The sequence below is a fragment of the Macaca mulatta genome, chromosome X (genome assembly GCF_049350105.2).
Source record: "Macaca mulatta isolate MMU2019108-1 chromosome X, T2T-MMU8v2.0, whole genome shotgun sequence".
NCBI classification, from domain to species: domain Eukaryota; kingdom Metazoa; phylum Chordata; class Mammalia; order Primates; family Cercopithecidae; genus Macaca; species Macaca mulatta.
Genome location: NC_133426.1, coordinates 91,492,280 through 91,509,654, shown reverse-complemented (window position 1 = coordinate 91,509,654; position 17,375 = coordinate 91,492,280). Strand labels below are relative to the sequence as shown.

At 35.6% G+C, this 17,375-nt stretch overlaps 1 protein-coding gene across 4 annotated transcripts in view; it reads right to left on the bottom strand.

The window, feature by feature from the left end:
• The window catches only part of APOOL (apolipoprotein O like), an 82,660-nt gene that overhangs the window by 4,981 nt on the left and 60,304 nt on the right, over positions 1 to 17,375 (bottom strand). For all 4 annotated transcript variants that reach the window (XM_077988099.1, XM_077988096.1, XM_077988098.1 and 1 more), the window contains 3 exons: positions 15,430 to 15,521; positions 8,639 to 8,752; positions 8,359 to 8,476 (listed from right to left, as the gene is read on the bottom strand). In XM_077988099.1, coding sequence (XP_077844225.1) covers positions 8,359 to 8,476; positions 8,639 to 8,752; positions 15,430 to 15,521 — 324 coding nt within the window. The remainder of the gene's footprint in view (positions 1 to 8,358; positions 8,477 to 8,638; positions 8,753 to 15,429; positions 15,522 to 17,375) is intronic.

The following is a 17,375-nucleotide window of genomic DNA, read 5'->3' as shown; positions in this document are numbered from 1 at the left end:
TTGGCTATTTAGTCTCTGAATCCACAAAAAATCTGGCAACTACCATGAGGGAGACATGACTCATGCATATGTGGCACATCCCCTCTCTCTAGAAGAGGAATTGGCAAACTTTTCTGCAAAAGGTTAGTAGTAAATATTTTTGACTTTGTGAACCATATGGTCTCTGTCACAAGTGCTCAACTCTGCCACTGTAGTGTAAGAGCAGCCATAGACAATACATAGATCAATGTGTGTGGGTATGTTCAATTAAAATGTCATTTCTGGACATTGAGATCCAAATTTCATGTAATTTTCACTTGCTATGAAATATTATTCTTTTGATTTTTTTCAACCATCATGGTTAGCTTGCAGAATATACAAAAATAGTGAGTCAGGACACCTCATACAGGCGGATGCCCCTCTGGGACACAGCTTCAAGAGGAAGGATCAGGCAGCAATATTTGCTGTTCTGCAGTCTCCGCTGGTGATACCCAGGCAAACAGGGTCTAGAGTGGACCTCTAGCAAATTCCAACAGACCTGCAGCTGAGGGTCCTGACTGTTAGAAGGAAAACTAACAAACGGAAAGGAAGAGCATCAACATCAACAAAAAGGACATCCATACAAAAACTCCATCTGTAGGTCACCAGCATCAAAGACGAAACGTGGATAAAACCACAAAGATGGGGAGAAACCAGAGCAGAAAAACTGAAAATTCTAAAAACAGGAGCACCTCTTCTCCTCCGAAGAATCGCAGCTCCTCCCCATCAATGGAACAAAGCTGGACGGAGAATGACTTTGACGAGCTGACAGAAGTAGGCTTCAGAAAGTCGTTAATAACAAACTTCTCTGAGCTAAAGGAAGATGTCTGAACCCATCGCAAGGAAGCTAAAAACCTTGAAAAAAGATTAGATGAATGGCTAACTAGAATAAACAGTGTAGAGAAGACCTTAAATGACCTGATGGAGCTGAAAACCATGGCACGAGAACTACATGACACATGCACAAGCTTCAATAGCCGATTCAATCAAGTGGAGGAAAGGGTAACAGTGATTGAATTAATGAAAAATTAATGGAACAAAGCAAGAAGAGAAGTTTAGAAACAAAAGAGGAAAAAGAAATGAACAAAGCCTCCAAGAAATATGGGACTATGTGAAAAGGCCAAATCTATGTTTGATTGGTGTATCCGAAAGTGATGGGGAGAATGGAACCAACTTGAAAAACACCCTTCAGGATATTATCCAGGAGAACGTCCCCAACCTAGCAAGGCAGGCCAACATTCAAATTCAGGAAATACAGAGAACACCACAAAGATACTCCTCGAGAAGAGCAAACACAAGACACATAATTGTCAGATTCAGCAAGGTTGAAATGAAGGGAAAAATGTAAAGGGCAGCCAGACAGAAAGGTTGGGCTACCCATAAAGGGAAGCCCATCAGACTAACAGCAGATCTCTCAGCAGAAACTCTACAAGCCAGAAGAGAGTGGGGGCCAATATTCAATATTCTTAAAGGAAAGAATTTTCAACCCAAAATTTCATATCCAGCCAAACTAAGTTTTATAAGTGAAGGAGAAATAAAATCCTTTACAGACAAGCAAATGCTGAGAGATTTCGGCACCACCAGGCCTATTTTACAAGAGATCTTGAAGGAAGCATTAAACATGGAAAGGAACAACCGAAACCAGCCACTGCAAAAACACGTCAAACTGTAAAGACCACCGATGCCAGGAAGAAACTCCAACAACTAACGGGCAAAATAACCAGCTAACATCATAATGACAGGATCAAATTCACACATAACAATATTAACCTTAAATGTAAATGGGCTGAATATGCCAATTAAAAGACACAGACTGACAAATTGAATAGAGTCAAGACCCAATAGTGTGCTGTATTCAGGAGACCCATCTCACGTGCAGAGACACACATAGGCTCAAAATAAAGGGATGGAGGAAGATCTAACAAGCAAATGGAAACCAAAAAAAAAAAAAAAAAAAAAGCAGGGGTTGCAATCCTAGTCTCTGATAAAACAGGCTTTAAACCAACAAAGATCAAAAGAGACAAAGGAGGCCATTATATAATGGTAAAGGAAAAATTCAACAAGAAGAGCTAACTATCCTAAATATATATGTACCCAATACAGGAGCACCCAGATTCATAAAACAAGTCCTTAGAGACCTACAAAGAGACTTAGACCCCACACAATAATAATGGGAGACTTTAACCCCCCACTGTCAATATTAGACAGATCAATGAGACAGAAGGTTAACAAGGATACCCAGGACTTGAACTCAACTCTGCATCAAGCAGACCTAAGAGATATCTACAGAACTCTCCACCTCAACACAACAGAATATACATTCTTCTCAGCACCACATCGCACTTATTCCAAAATTGACCACATAGTTGGAAGAAAAGCACTCCTCAGCAAATGTAAAAGAAGAGAAATCACAACAAATTGTCTCTTAGACCACAGTGCAATCAAATTAGAATTCAGGATTAATAAACACACTCAAAACTGCACAACTACATGGAAACTGAACAATCTGCTCCTGAAGCACTACTGGGTACATAACGAAACGAAGGAAGAAATAAAGATATTCTTTGAAACCAATGAGAACAAAGACACAATGTACCAGAATCTCTGAGACACATTTAAAACAGTGTGTACGGGGAAATTTATAGCACTAAATGCCCACAAGAGAAAGTAGGAAATATCTAAAATCAACATCCGAACATCACAATTAAAAGAACTAGAGAAGCAAGAGCAAACAAATTCAAAAGCTACCAGATGGCAAGAAATAAATAAGATCAGAGCAGAACTGAAGGAGATAGAGATACAAAAAAATCCTTCAAAAAAAAAAAAAAAATCAATGAATCCAGGAGTTGGTTATTTGAAAACATCAACAAAACTGATAGATCACTAGCAAAACTAATAAATAAGGAAAGAGAGAAGAATCAAATAGATGCAATAAAAAAAATGATAAAGGGGATATCACCACCAACCCCACAGAAATACAAACTACCATCAGAGAATACTATAAACACCTCTACGTAAATAAACTTGAAAATCTAGAAGAAATGGATGTATTCCTGGACACATACAACCTCCCTAGACTAAACCAGAAAGAAGTTGAATGTCTGAATAGACCAATAACAGGCTCTGAAATTGAGACAACAATTAACAGCCTACCAACCAAAAAAAGTCCAGGACCAGACAGATTCACAGTCAAATTCTACCAGAGGTACAAGGAGGAGCTGGTATCATTCCTTCTGAAACTATTCCAATCAATAGAAAAAGAGGGAATCCTCCCTAACTCATTTTATGAGGCCAACATCATCCTCATACCAAAGCCTGGCAGAGACACAACAAAACAAGAGAATTTTAGACCAATACCCTGATGAACATCGATGCGAAAATCCTCCATAAAATACTGGCAAAACGAATCCAGCAGCACATCAAAAAGCTTATCCACCACGATCAAGTAGGCTTCATCCCTGAGATGCAAGGCTGGTTCAACATACACGAATCAATAAACGGAATCCATCACATAAACAGAACCAATGACAAAAACCACATGATTATCTCAATAGATGCAGAAAAGACCTTTGACAAAATTCAACAGCCCTTCATGCTAAAAACTCTCAATAAACTAGGTACTGATGGAACGTATCTCAAAATAATAAGAGCTATTTCTTACAAACCCACAGCCAATATCATACTAAATGTACAAAAACTGGAAGCATTCCCTTTGAAAACTGGCACAAGACAGGGATGCCCTCTCTCACCACTCCTATTCAACATAGTGTTGGAAGTTCTGGCCAGGGCAATCAGGCAAGAGAAAGAAATAAAGGGTATTCAACTAGGGAAAGAGGAAATCAAATTGTCCCTGTTTGCAGATGACATGATTGTATATTTAGAAAACCCCATCGTCTCAGCCCAAAATCTCCTTAAGCTGATAAGCAACTTCAGCAAAGTCTCAGGATACAAAATAAATGTGCAAAAATCACAAGCATTCCTATACACAAATAACAGACAATCAGACAGCCAAACCATCAGTGAACTCCCATTCACAATTGCTACAAAGAGAATAAAATACCTAGGAATCCAACTTACAAGGGATGTGAAGGACCTCTTCAAGGAGAACTACAAACCACTGCTCAATGAAACAAAAGAGGACACAAACAAATGGAAGAATATTCCATGTTCACGGACAGGAAGAATCAATATCATGAAAATGGCCATACTGCCCAAGGTAATTTACAGATTCAATGACATCCCCATCAAGCTACCAATGACTTTCTTCACAGAATTGGAAAAAACTACTTTAAAGTTCATATGGAACCAAAAAAGAGCCCACATTGCCAAGACAATCCTAAGCCAAACGAACAAAGCTGGGGGCATCATGCTACCTGACTTCAAACTATACTACAAGGCTACAGTAACCAAAACAGCATGGTACTAGTACCAAAACAGAGATATAGACCAATGGAACAGAACAGAGGCCTCAGAAAGAACACCACACATCTACAACCATCTGACCTTTGACAAACCTGACAAAAACAAGACATGGGGAAAGGATTCCCTTTTTAATAAATGGTGCTGGGAAAATTGGCTGGCCATATGTAGAAAGCTGAAACTGGATCCCTTCCTTACACCTTATACAAAAATTAATTCAAGATGGATTAAGGACTTAAATGTTAGACCTAAAACCTTTTACCTTAGACGATAACCTAGGCAATACCATTCAGGACATAGGCATGGGAAAGGACTTCATGACTAAAACCCCAAAAGCAATGGCAACAAAAGACAAAATAGACAAATGGAATCTAATTAAACTAAAGAGTTTCTGCACAGCAAAATAAACTACCATCAAAGTGAACAGGTAACCTACAGAATGGGAGAAAATCTTTGCAATCTACCCATATGACAAAGGGCTAATATCCAGAATCTACAAAGAACTTAAACATATTTACAAGAAAAAAACAAACAACCCTATCAAAAAGTGGGTGAAGGATATGAACAGACACTTCTCAAAAGAAGACATCTGTGCAGTCAACAGACACATGAAAAAATGCTCATCATCACAGGTCATCAGAGAAATGCAACTCAAAACCACAATGAGATAGCATCTCACACCAGTTAGAATGGCGATCATTAAAAAGTCAGGAAACAACAGGTGCTAGAGAGGATGTGGAGAAATAGGAAGGCTTTTACACTGTTGGTGGGAGTGTAAACTAGTTCAACCATTGTGAAAGACAGTGTGGCGATTCCTCAAGGATCTAGAACTAGAAATACCATTTGACCCAGACATCCCATTACTGGGTATATGTTTATTGTGGCACTATTCACAATAGCAAAAACATGGAACCAACCCACATGTCTATCAATGATAGACTGGATTAAGAAAATGTGGCAAATACTCACCATGGAATACTATGCAGCCATAAAAAAGGATGAGTTCATGTCCTTTGTAGCGACATGGATGAAGCTGGAAACCATCATTCTAAGCAGACTGTCACAAGGACAGAAAACCAAACACCGCATGTTCTCACTCACAGGTGGGAATTGAATAATGAGAACACTTGGACACAGTGTGGGGAACATCACACACAGGGGCCTATTTTGCGGTGGGGGAGATGGGAGAGGGACAGCATTAGGATAAATACCTAATGTAAATGATGAGTTAATGGGTGCAGCACACCAACATGGCGCATGTATACCTCTGTAACAAATCTGCACGTTGTGCACATGTACCCTAGAACTTAAAGTAGAATTTTTTAAAAAAATAAAGAATATAGGTTTTGCATATTTATCACCTAAAAAAAAATAGTGAGTCGAGTCAGAATTGGCATACGAGCCATAGTTTCTCAGCTTCTGCTTTAGAGGGACATTAATTTTGTAAGACTGTGAGAGATTTCATTCTGCTTTCATCAGATTCTTGAAGAGGTCTATGACACCAAATTTCTAAATTTGTGATTCCCAAAATAACAATTTTCTCCATTAATGTACATGAGATGGTAGAGAACCACCAAACTCATATTCAGAGCCACAACATATAGTTGGACAGTACACCCTATCTCTTCTGTATGGTGATAAGTGGTAGCCATGGCTAGGCTCACTAGGTAAGTGACTTGCTCCTTAAGTATGCTCAGTGAAAATCTGTTTCTCATCAAAATGGCTAATTACTCTAGGCAAATGATAATAATGATATATTTTAATACCCACTGATACCCTTTAGTATGTCCCTGGCATTGTAGTTAGTGCTTTACATGCAATATCTCATGTAATCCTCACAACCATGTGAGAACGGTTATTGTCCCTTTTTTGTTGGATGAGGAGACTGTGGCTTGAACTGTTTGATAACCTGTCCCAGGTAACAGAACTAGTAAATGCTGGATCTGGGATTTTGGTTCAAGTGTTATTCTATAACCTGTGCTCACAATCACTACTGTTTCCCATGGTGGAAAAAAACTGCTTTATTCTACATATGAAACGTGGAAATGGTGAATCCCAAGGTTATACTGTATAATAAACTCCAAATGATATATTTTTATGTACTGGGTGTTGGTATGCCCCAAAAGTTCACATGTTGAGACCCTATCTCCCCCATTGTGATGGTATTAGGAGGTGGGGAGCTTTGGGAAGTGATTAGAATTAGAGGAGGTGATGACGGTGGAACGTTCGTGAATGGGATCAGTAGTGCCCTTATGAATCTTGAGAGAACTTGCTTCCCTCTGCTCTCTGCCATGTGAGAACACAATGAGAAGTAGGCTGTCTACAAGCCAGAAAAGGGGCCTTCACCAGAACCTGACCATGTTGGCACCCTGATCTCAGAATTTCAGTCTCTAAAACTGTAAGAAATAAATATCTGTTGTTTATAAGTCACCCAGTCTATGGTATTTTTTACAGCAGCTCAAACTGACCAAGACATATATGATAAGAATGAGTAGCACTGGCATCTCTTTCTCCCTCTGCATCATCTCGATAGAATGCTTTTCATATACCACGTCACCCAAGACAGGCAAATAAAGCGTTCCAGAATCTAGATGTGTGAACAAAAAGACATTAGCTTTGGAAGGTTTTGGTCCCACTGTTAAGGTGTAGTATGTTTCATCTTCATAAAGATACTTTGGAATTAACAGGCATTTGGAAAAATGACCATACATTATATTCTTGTGAGAATATGGTCACCTGCAGATTAGTCAGAGAGTCTAAAAACTGTAAAACTTGTCTTGATTAGTTAGGAGAGAAGACAGAGGAAAATAGTAAAACTCAAATCAGGTTTGTTATTCAATGACAGTTTTTATGAAGATTAAGTGAGAGGAGGGGGCTGAAATTAGAGACTAAATTCCGGTTTTAAATTAGATAACCTATACACAATGGAAAGAGCTTAGACTCTGATGTCAAGAAGATCTAGGCCATAAACACAACTCTGCTACTCACAAGCTATATGATTTGGGGCAAGTTATTTTAGCTCCCTGAGTCTCAGTCTCTTCATCATAAAATGGGAATAATTACCGATCCAGCAGAGGTTTTTGTTTTGTTTTGTGGGTAAGGGCTGAATAACATAATATACTTCTAGCTCTCTGCATCACAGTATGTGTTTGATACAGGGTGGATATTATTATTCCCCAACCTCTGAGTTAGTCACCTTTCCTTTGCAATAAGACAACGGGTTTTACAATTCACATTGTACATATAGATAAACCTATGCAAATCCATAAGAATACATTGTCAAAATGGTATTAAACACTCTGTCACCTTCTTTGTGATCACAGTAAAATCATGGCAGTATTTGTTTAGAAAGTATAATTGTCACTGTTTGGTTTCACAAAGTATTTATTGCCAGTATGGAATACCAGCAACATTATAAGTATTATAATTGATGATATTTCTACTATTTGATGCTGAAAGTTCTTTTGGTGCCTAAACTTAATAAAACTAAACTTAATAAAAATAAAACAGTCTTAAGATTGACAGGGAGACTGATAGGTAAATAGCACAAAAAATGGAAGCTGACATTTCTTTATGTAGGTGTGACTCATCCCTTTAAAATTACAGAATCTAGAAAGGCCCATTTCCCCCACCTGATAAAATAGCTCAAATTTATAAAGTTATATTAAATGCTTCACCCAATCAACGTGTTGGTGCTACTCTATATACTCACATACAAAGATCTATATTATGAACTATGTGGTAATTTAAAGCCATTGCAGGTACCTAAGTACCTCATAACCTAAAAAGAAACACAAACCGCAGATTGAAAAAGACAAAATATTTATGGGGAGAACACATCTTAGTTCAAACCACTAATGATAATGCAATCAAATTATTTAAGAAAAGAATGAAAACAAAATTAACTTATACCCAACAAACCTGAAGTGGATTCTGATTTGGTCTTCGCTTCAGAGCTGAGTTCTGTTGGCAAGGGCACTGAGTGTTTCAAGACGTCAGTTGTTTTTGCAGGTACTTCTATTTCGACAGAGGATCCTAGCTGTTTACCAAACAGATTTTTCCTTCATAAGTAAATCATTTTACTAATTCCTTCATCTACTTTCTCATTTTATCCTCGACCTCTGTCCAGTACCCTCATTACAAGCCAACACCCACCCAAACAAAACTCAATGTTGACCGCCTTGCTCCATGTAAACTCTACCTTAGTTTTTTCTTTATGTTTAGGGAGTGACTCTTCTTTGCTGCTTTTTTTCCACAGTGATTTAACTGCTCCAAAAATTTGCTGGCTTGTAGCATATATCTTTTTCCCTGTTACCTAATTAAAACAAAAAGTAAGTCAAATAACATATTTTTAAAAGTTAAAATTAAAAATGTATTTTAGATTTGTCAGGTTTTTTTTTTTTTTTTTTTTTTGAGACGGAGTCTCGCTCTGTCGCCCAGGCTGGAGTGCAGTGGCGCGATCTCGGCTCACTGCAAGCTCCGCCTCCCGGGTTCACGCCATTCTCCTGCCTCAGCCTCCCGAGTAGCTGGGACTACAGGCGCCCACAACCGCGCCCGGCTAATTTTTTGTATTTTTAGTAGAGACGGGGTTTCACCGTGGTCTCGATCTCCTGACCTTGTGATCCGCCCGCCTCGGCCTTTGTCAGGTATTTTATGTGAACACTCAGATCAGAATCAATAAAGATATAAATCTCTAAATCATATAACACAAAGCACCATTTCTAAAATTTTATATGAAAAAATTGTTGTGTCACGCAAAGGGTTATAATGTATAATCTGCATTCACACTGTAACATATAAATTTGAAACTATGTCTTTTTAAAAATTTTTTTCAGCTTTAGTGAGATTAGACTGACATATATAAAATTGTATCTATTTAAGGTATATAACATGGTGATTTGATGTAAGTGAAAACTGTATTAACAGAAGTTTGGGGAATATAGTTCGAGATAATGAACTGCTGACTGAGAAAATGAGATTTTTAGCATGCTACAAAGTTAATGCTTTTGCTTAAAATTTAATGGTGCTTTCTCCATTCATAAAGAAATAAAAAGCATCAACTAATTCCTCCAAAGAATAATATTCTTTTGTGGTAGAAAGGTAAAATAAACAATGACTGATAAATACACTCAAGAAGAGAATGGGATGCTGGCTGAATTCCTACAGTTACTGTTATTTTCATTCATCTCTATTTCTCTTTGAAAATCTACTTCTGATTTCTTCTTTTTCCTATTCTTCTCCAATCCTTTTGTTTATTATAGTTAAAGTAATTTCAATAGCCATTGATTTTTCAAGTTTTGAAGATGTTTTGAGGGGTTTTCCAGGATTACAATTTCTACAAACATAAATTTTTTAAAAATTATGTTTCCATCCTCAAATAGAAATATTTATTGTTTTTACTAAGTATATCTCTATACTTGAAAAGTTAAGTAATAAACTAATATAAAGAAATTCCTCCTCCTCCTCAAATATAACCTTGGTTAACAGTTATACATATATTCTTCCTGAATTTTTACTCATACATACATTATACATACACAGAATTTAAAACAAATATAATGTTAATATTTATAGATCTTTCAAAAAAGATGAGGTAGATCTATATGTACTGGCATGAATGGAAGTCCATGATGAACCACTAATTTGAAGAAGTTACAGAATAGATTACATAATACAATCTCAATTAATTTTTCAATTAAATTTTAAAATAAATTACACATGTATTTAGTTTGTTTTCCTTTTCAAATACTTGGGATCACAGTAAACATGTTATTCTGAGATATTACTTTTTTAAAAGCTTGACAATATTTCAAAGGCATGGTTCTATATTACTTTATATGCCATAGGTCTACTTTTTAAATTTGCTTCTTAGTTTAGTATTCTATAATGGATGCAACACAATTTGTTGAACAAATTCCCTATTGAGGCACAATGATTTAACAAATCCCCTATTGGTGAGCATATGGACTGTTTTCCTTTTTGTGGGTAGGTAGATGGCAAGTATAAGCAATGATGAAATTAGTATCCTTATACATACAACTGGGACCATAACCCTTATAGTATTTCCTCAAAATAAATTCCTAGAGCTGAAATTTCTGCACTGAAGAGTACACACATTTTAATTTGACAGTATTACCATGTTGCTCTCCAGAAAGTCAGCAATATACTGCAGCAATTTACATTCCCACCAAGAGTATATATCTGTTTTCCTACCCTATTTACCAGCAGTGATATTATAAGTCTTTTAAATCTTTGTCAAATTTAAAGGCTAAAAACCAATATCTAAATGATTTTTCAAATTTGCATTTATTTGTTGATGAAATCAAGTATCTCACGTACATTAGGCCATTTTTGTTTCTTATTTTGTGGACTGCTTGTTCAGGTATTTTTTCATTTTCCCAGAGGGCACATTCATCTTTTGCTCATTGATTTATAGGACTTCTTAATACATGAAGGATATTAGTGCTTTGTCACATATGTTACAAATAGTTTTCCTAGTTTTTCATGTATCCATTAACATTGTGTATGGTAATATTGTAATCTACAGAAATGTATTAATTTTGATGTTGTCAAATATGTCAACTTTTTCTTTGATGGCTTCTAGATTGTAATTTGCTTAAGAAAGCCTTTCCTATCTTAAGATTAAACAGGTATTCCTCTTATTTCTTCTCATACCTTTTATAGTATTCTAGTTTATGGTTAGATGTTTATTCCACCTAGAATTAGTTTTCCCACAATAGTTGGTAAAGGTCTGAGTAATTTTCCAAACAGCCAATTATCCCAACACATTTCTGGAAAAAAAAAAAAAATCTATCATTTCCATTACACACTGATTTGAAATGCCACCTGTACCACATATCCATCCCTACCCTCATGTGTACAAAGATATACTCAATATAATTGATTGAATATTCTCTTTTGTCCTCTTGATCTATTTTATTATGTATGCTATAGTAACCAATACACAGTAGACAGACAACAAATATTAGGTGAATGAATGTCACACTCCATTCAAATCCAGGGCTTTTGTAGGAACTGAATTAAATTTCTAGATTTTGAAACACCTGCTGTATTTCAACATTTAGTCTTTAATTCAGAAACAGGATATATCTCCAAAGATATTCAAGATTTTTTGTTAAACATTCTTTACATATAAGTGAGATCAAACAGTATTTGTCTTTCTGTGTCTATCTTATTTCACTGAGTATAATGCCCTCTGGGTTATCCATGCTGTTGCAAATGGCAGAATTTCCATTTTTAATGGCTAAATAGCACTCTGTTGTATATATGTACCGAATTATCTTTATCCATTTATCTACTGAGAGACACTTAGGTTGTTTCTAATCTTGACTATTGTGAATAATGCTGCAATGAACATGGAGGTGCATATATTTCTTCAAGATACTGATTTCATTTTTTTTTTTTTTTTATATATATGCAGAATAGAAGCAGAGAGTAGAATGGAGGTTGCCAGGGGATAGGAGTGAGGTAAATGAGATGTTGGTCAAAGGGAACAAACTTTCAGTCATAAGATGAACAAGTTCTGGGTATATAATGTGCTGCATGGGTGGTGATGGATGTGTTAATTTGATTGTAATAATCATTACACTATATATGTATGTCAAATCATCATGTTGTACACCTTGAATATATTTAATCTTTATTCATCAATTAAATATTGTGAAAATTTAAAAATACCCTTCAGTAGTTTGATAGTTTATTTTTCTTTTAAACAGGTATTAAAACATTATTTGGTAAGTCTATTCTTAGATATTTTATAGCTTTCAAAGACAGACTACTTGTTACTTATTACATAAGTTAATAATAAAAATATTGTGAGGAAAATTATAAAGAGCAAAGAGTAATTCCATCTTGAAGAGTATTTTCAAAATGATGAATAACTGGAGTGAGTCTTTCATTGTTCAAAGGACCTTCTAGACTATCATTTCTTAAACTTTTTAATATCATAGACACCTTGGAGAAGCTCTTGAAAGCTATAGGCCCTTTCCTTCAGAAAAATACAGATACAGTAAAAAGCTCTCACCTGACATCCTTTTAGGAGACGTGACTGATTCATAAAATGTTTTTTAAATTTATTATAAATGATGTTTGTAGAATGCTGAACATTCATTCCTATCAGGTGCTCTCCAAAATGCTAAGGTACTATCTTTCGGAAGTTGATTAGTATGCTTATCAAGAGTAAGTTCCCTTTTTCCCCAAGTTGCTACATCAGTTTTACTTGTAATTAAACAGTCTAAATGTAACATAATATGATAAAATACAATTATAAAAATAATTATTGTTTCTAGGAAAATTAAGTTAAATGCTTCATAAAGACACAGATGTGAATGGCTAAAAAAATAACTGCTATGAAATTAGAGGTGAGCAAGACAATTATAACAGCTGGGAGAAGTAATAAACATCTAAAAGGATTCTGCACTCATCTTTTTTTTAATGTTTTTAATTGTTCATTCTATTTTAAAGGAACCTAATCTGGAAATTGTAGAAGACATACTACAAACATGGCTTACCGTTGGAAAGATGTTATAGATCTTTAACCAGTAGACCAATACTCAAAGAAAAGCCCTACTTCAAAACAGAGAAAAGGAAAGACTTTTTTTTTTTTTTTGAGATGGAGTCTCAATCTGTCTCCCAGGCTGGATGGAGTGCAATGGCGCAATCTCGGCTCACTGCAACCTCTGCTGTCTGGGTTCATGTGATTCTCGTGCCTCAGCCTCCCAAGCAGATGGAATTACAGGCGCCCGCCACCAGGCCTGGCTAATTTTTGTATTTTTACTAGAGGTGGGGTTTCACCATATTGGCCAGGCTGAAGAAAGACACTTATGTTTTAATTTGAAGTAAAATTGTGGGTATATATTTTTATATATATTTTTACAACTCGCTGCTTTAACACTTTTGATTAATTGTTAACTACTAGTCCTGATTATGTCAAATAAGGTTTTTCTTGTACACCCATGACTTTTCATAAAGTTTTGGAGAGGAGGGTGTGCTACAGACTCTCTAAAGTCCATCATGAATCTCAGGTTAAAAAAATTATATATTTGAATTTTTAAAATATTAAATATGATATTATTATAGTCAAAAGAAAAGCAAGGATTTCAACCCTAAGAATTAAAGTAACAATTATTTACCCCAGAAGAACATTTACAAGTTAATCTCTTATATTAGAAAAATTGCTATTTGAAGTTCAGCAATTCTTTTTTTTCCTTTTGTAAAAGTAAAATTCAATACTTTATTTTAAAAAAGAAAAATAAGACACATACTATGATCTCATTCTTACCTGTCTATTCATACATTTGTTTTTCTATCTCTGTGTATGTATGTTAAGATGTCTAGAAGAACATTCCATCCAAATGTGGACATGGATATTTGTATGGATAGATGCATTTTGGGTGATTTTTTTTCCCTAAACTTTTCTGAAATATTTAGATTATCTAAAGATAAGCAGGCACAATTTTTAAAAACAACCATGATGTCATTACTCTTAGAAAAAAGAAGAATCAGGGCTGGGCACAGTGGCTCACGCCGATAATCCCAGCACTTTGGGAGGCCGAGGCAGATGGATCACCTGAGGTCAGGAGTTCGAGACCAGCCTGGTCAACCTGGTGAAACTCCGTCTCTACTAAAATTACAAAAATTAGCTGGACATGGTGGTGGGCGCCTATAATCCCAGCTACTCGGGAGGCTGAGGCAGGAGAATTACTTGAATCCAGGAGGCGGAGGCTGCAGTGAGCCAAGATTGCGCCATTGCACTCCAGCCTGGGTGACAAAGCAAGACTCCATCTCAAAAAAACAGAAAAAAAAAAAAAAAGAAGAATCAGTGGAAGCATCATCCACTGGGAGGAGTAATGAACATGGAGGCCAAAAAATCTGAAGCTCAGTATGATGTTGGGCAAATCAGTCACTATGAAACTCCTCTGAGCCACAGTTTCCCTATAGATAAATGAGAAAAGATCAAAGTTGAATTAAATGAGCTTAATGTTTTCTTCCAATACTAGCATTTTATTGATTTCAGTGGTTAATTCCTATGTAAATTATTAAGAAAGTTTTAAAAATAAGTTTACCATGTTATCAATTATTTCAGGTATAAGTAGACTTAATGAATAATGTTCTCTTCCTCTGTTACGAGCTTCTATAGTTTGATCACATTACAAACTACATAGTACACCATATCCTTGACACTCTCAAAATATTGATAGGCAACTTTCTCTACATCAATAGTTAAAGAGATGAAGCAATGGGAATACAAGTACAGAAAGTCCTTCTGGTAACACCACACATTGTTTCAAGCATGAGGGGGATATGTTAACTGTTGGTAATTAAGAGGAGAAGGAAAAGAGGGAGAAAAATGCATAACCCAAAGTTTTCCTTCTCAATCTGAACATGTGTTAAAAATAAAATACTGACAAAAACTGTTCAAATCATTAAAAGAATCTGGATTTGTACTTAAGCTCACAAGAAAAAGACAAAACAACTATAATAAGCATTTATACAGGTGTTTCTTAATTCTAAGTGGTTTCAATATTGAGTTCGTGTGTGTGTGTGTGTGTGTGTGTGTGTGTGTGTTTTACGTTCAAAAACCACTGAAGCCAATCTATCAACTGGTTGTTTCTCATGTCAGGTTAATCTGCTGAACCAAACAGCTGCTAGTATTTTAATCTTCTTTTAAATAAAAATTGAAGTTTATATACCTTAATAATGGAGCAGTACTTCTCCCCATAAATTCTAATTCAGTGTCTCTGAACGTAATCCTCAAATCTGCCTTTACATTGTTGAATTATATTTAAACAAATTCATCCTATTAAGATGGCATTTACCATGCTGAGATGCTAATGTGATTTGGCCAACAGAGTTGACACCAACTACATCTCTTAAAATTAAATGTTGAAGGTGCTGTGTAACATTTAAATATTGTCACACTGAGAGTTTAAACAAATACTGAAATGTTGCTATTATTTAAAAAGAACTTACCTTAGCAATTATTATGGACTGAACTGGGTAGCAAACAGTTGCTCCTAAAGTGGCCAGTCCCAGAGGATAAGTAATTTTCTTAAACTTGGAACCTATAAAATGCAAATAAATTATTAAACTCCAAATATATGCCACCAGAGAGTTGATGTTCTTATACTGTAATGCTTTCTTTGCTTCCCTGGTAAGCCATGACACTCTGTTAAATTACTTTTTATGTAATTATACCAATCAAGATGGAAGCCAAAATGCCCTTAAGGATCTCAAGTCAATTACCCCTTAGCTGTCATGTCCAATTTAACAAAAGTATTCTCAATCTAATACTGACAATTACCTACACAAAAGGAATGGATGATTTTCTGCTGCTTGAAAGCTAGGTATTTTTCATGTCCTACGAAACCCAAATTTATAACCACAATTTTGCAAGTATCTAATAAAGCATGATAATATAGAGAATTAATTAACTACTGTGTTTGTGACACCATATTAAAGTGAAATGGACTCTCTCTTACGTCTCCTTTTTGATTAAGTATTTAGGAAGGTTAGTTAACTAAATAATCAGCTAAGGACTTTAACAGGTGCATAACTCCTTCATGTCACTGATTTAGAATACTGAATAATAATTGCAAGTAACTTGACATAATTAATGCATATCAAAAAGTGCCTTAACTATGCATCATTTAAGAGTTATTTTCATATCTTTTTTTGGTAACAAAATCCTTTCAAAATATCTTTCAAATAGAATCTCCCTAGGAAATTCAATATATAAAACCTATAAACTTGATGCTGCTGTGACTAACTTTGGGGTAGGAAGCTCTGTATCAAACCCTGGCTATATGGCTTTTCCTTTATCCTGATACCACCACTAAACACTTCCATGAAACTAAGGGTTCTACAGAATAGTTTGAAATCCACCACTTTAAGCCATAGCTTAGTTCCAAGTAACTGTTGATTCAAAATAATATGTACATTAAATGCTTCTCTGAGTATCTTAGACTGTATATATGATCTGGGTAATTGGATGATGGATTTTTAAATTGGGATAAGTACTTTCATGATCTGAAGCAGCTTATACAATCCCTAATCTAAAAAGGGAACAGCCTATCTGGTATATTATACAAATGAAAATGAATGTTTGCAGGCAAATTTGCAGTTTACGTAAGAGAAAAACTAGAGGTCTCTATCGGTCTGGTTTAACTATTATTAAGGAAGCTTTCTATAGTCATGTCTATAATGGACTGAGGTGGGGGGTGGCGGGCGGCCAGGCTGATTCGAACTAGTTTAGCTTTTCTTTAGATTTAGACTTTTGTGGTATGCAGAAAGAGGGTTTAAGTATATTAAAATGTCCTAAGTTGCTCCTTTACTCTAGTCCTGTTCGCTGTTATTCCGTTACCTATAGTTAAATTTCTTATTTCATAATTCTAATATCTCTTGATGTAAGTTCCCTTGACTTAACCAAATTCCCCTAATTGTGCTGCTCCTAAACATAGCAGGTGGCAGTTTTTCCTTATGTGTCATTTTAAAGATTTTAAAAAGACTTACAGTCATCCTCTCTTTACCTGATAAGAGAGGCCAGTCTGCAAGAAAAAACTACTCTGATATTTGCTGTTCTCCTCTATTTTTAAATAAAATGCATCCTGACAAGCAAATACTGAGGGATTTCATCACCACCACACCAGCGTTGCAAGAGCTCTCAAAGGGAGCACTAAACACGGAAAGGAAAAACCATTACCAGCCACTACAAAAACACACTGAAGTACACAGACCAATGGCACTATGAAGCAACTACATTAACAAGTCTGCAAAATTAACCAGCCAGCACCATTATGACAGGATCAAATTCACACATAACAATATTAACCTTAAATGAAAATGGACTAAATGCCCCAATTAAAAGACACAGGATGGCAAGCCAGACAAAAAGACAAGACCCATCGGTGTGCTGTATT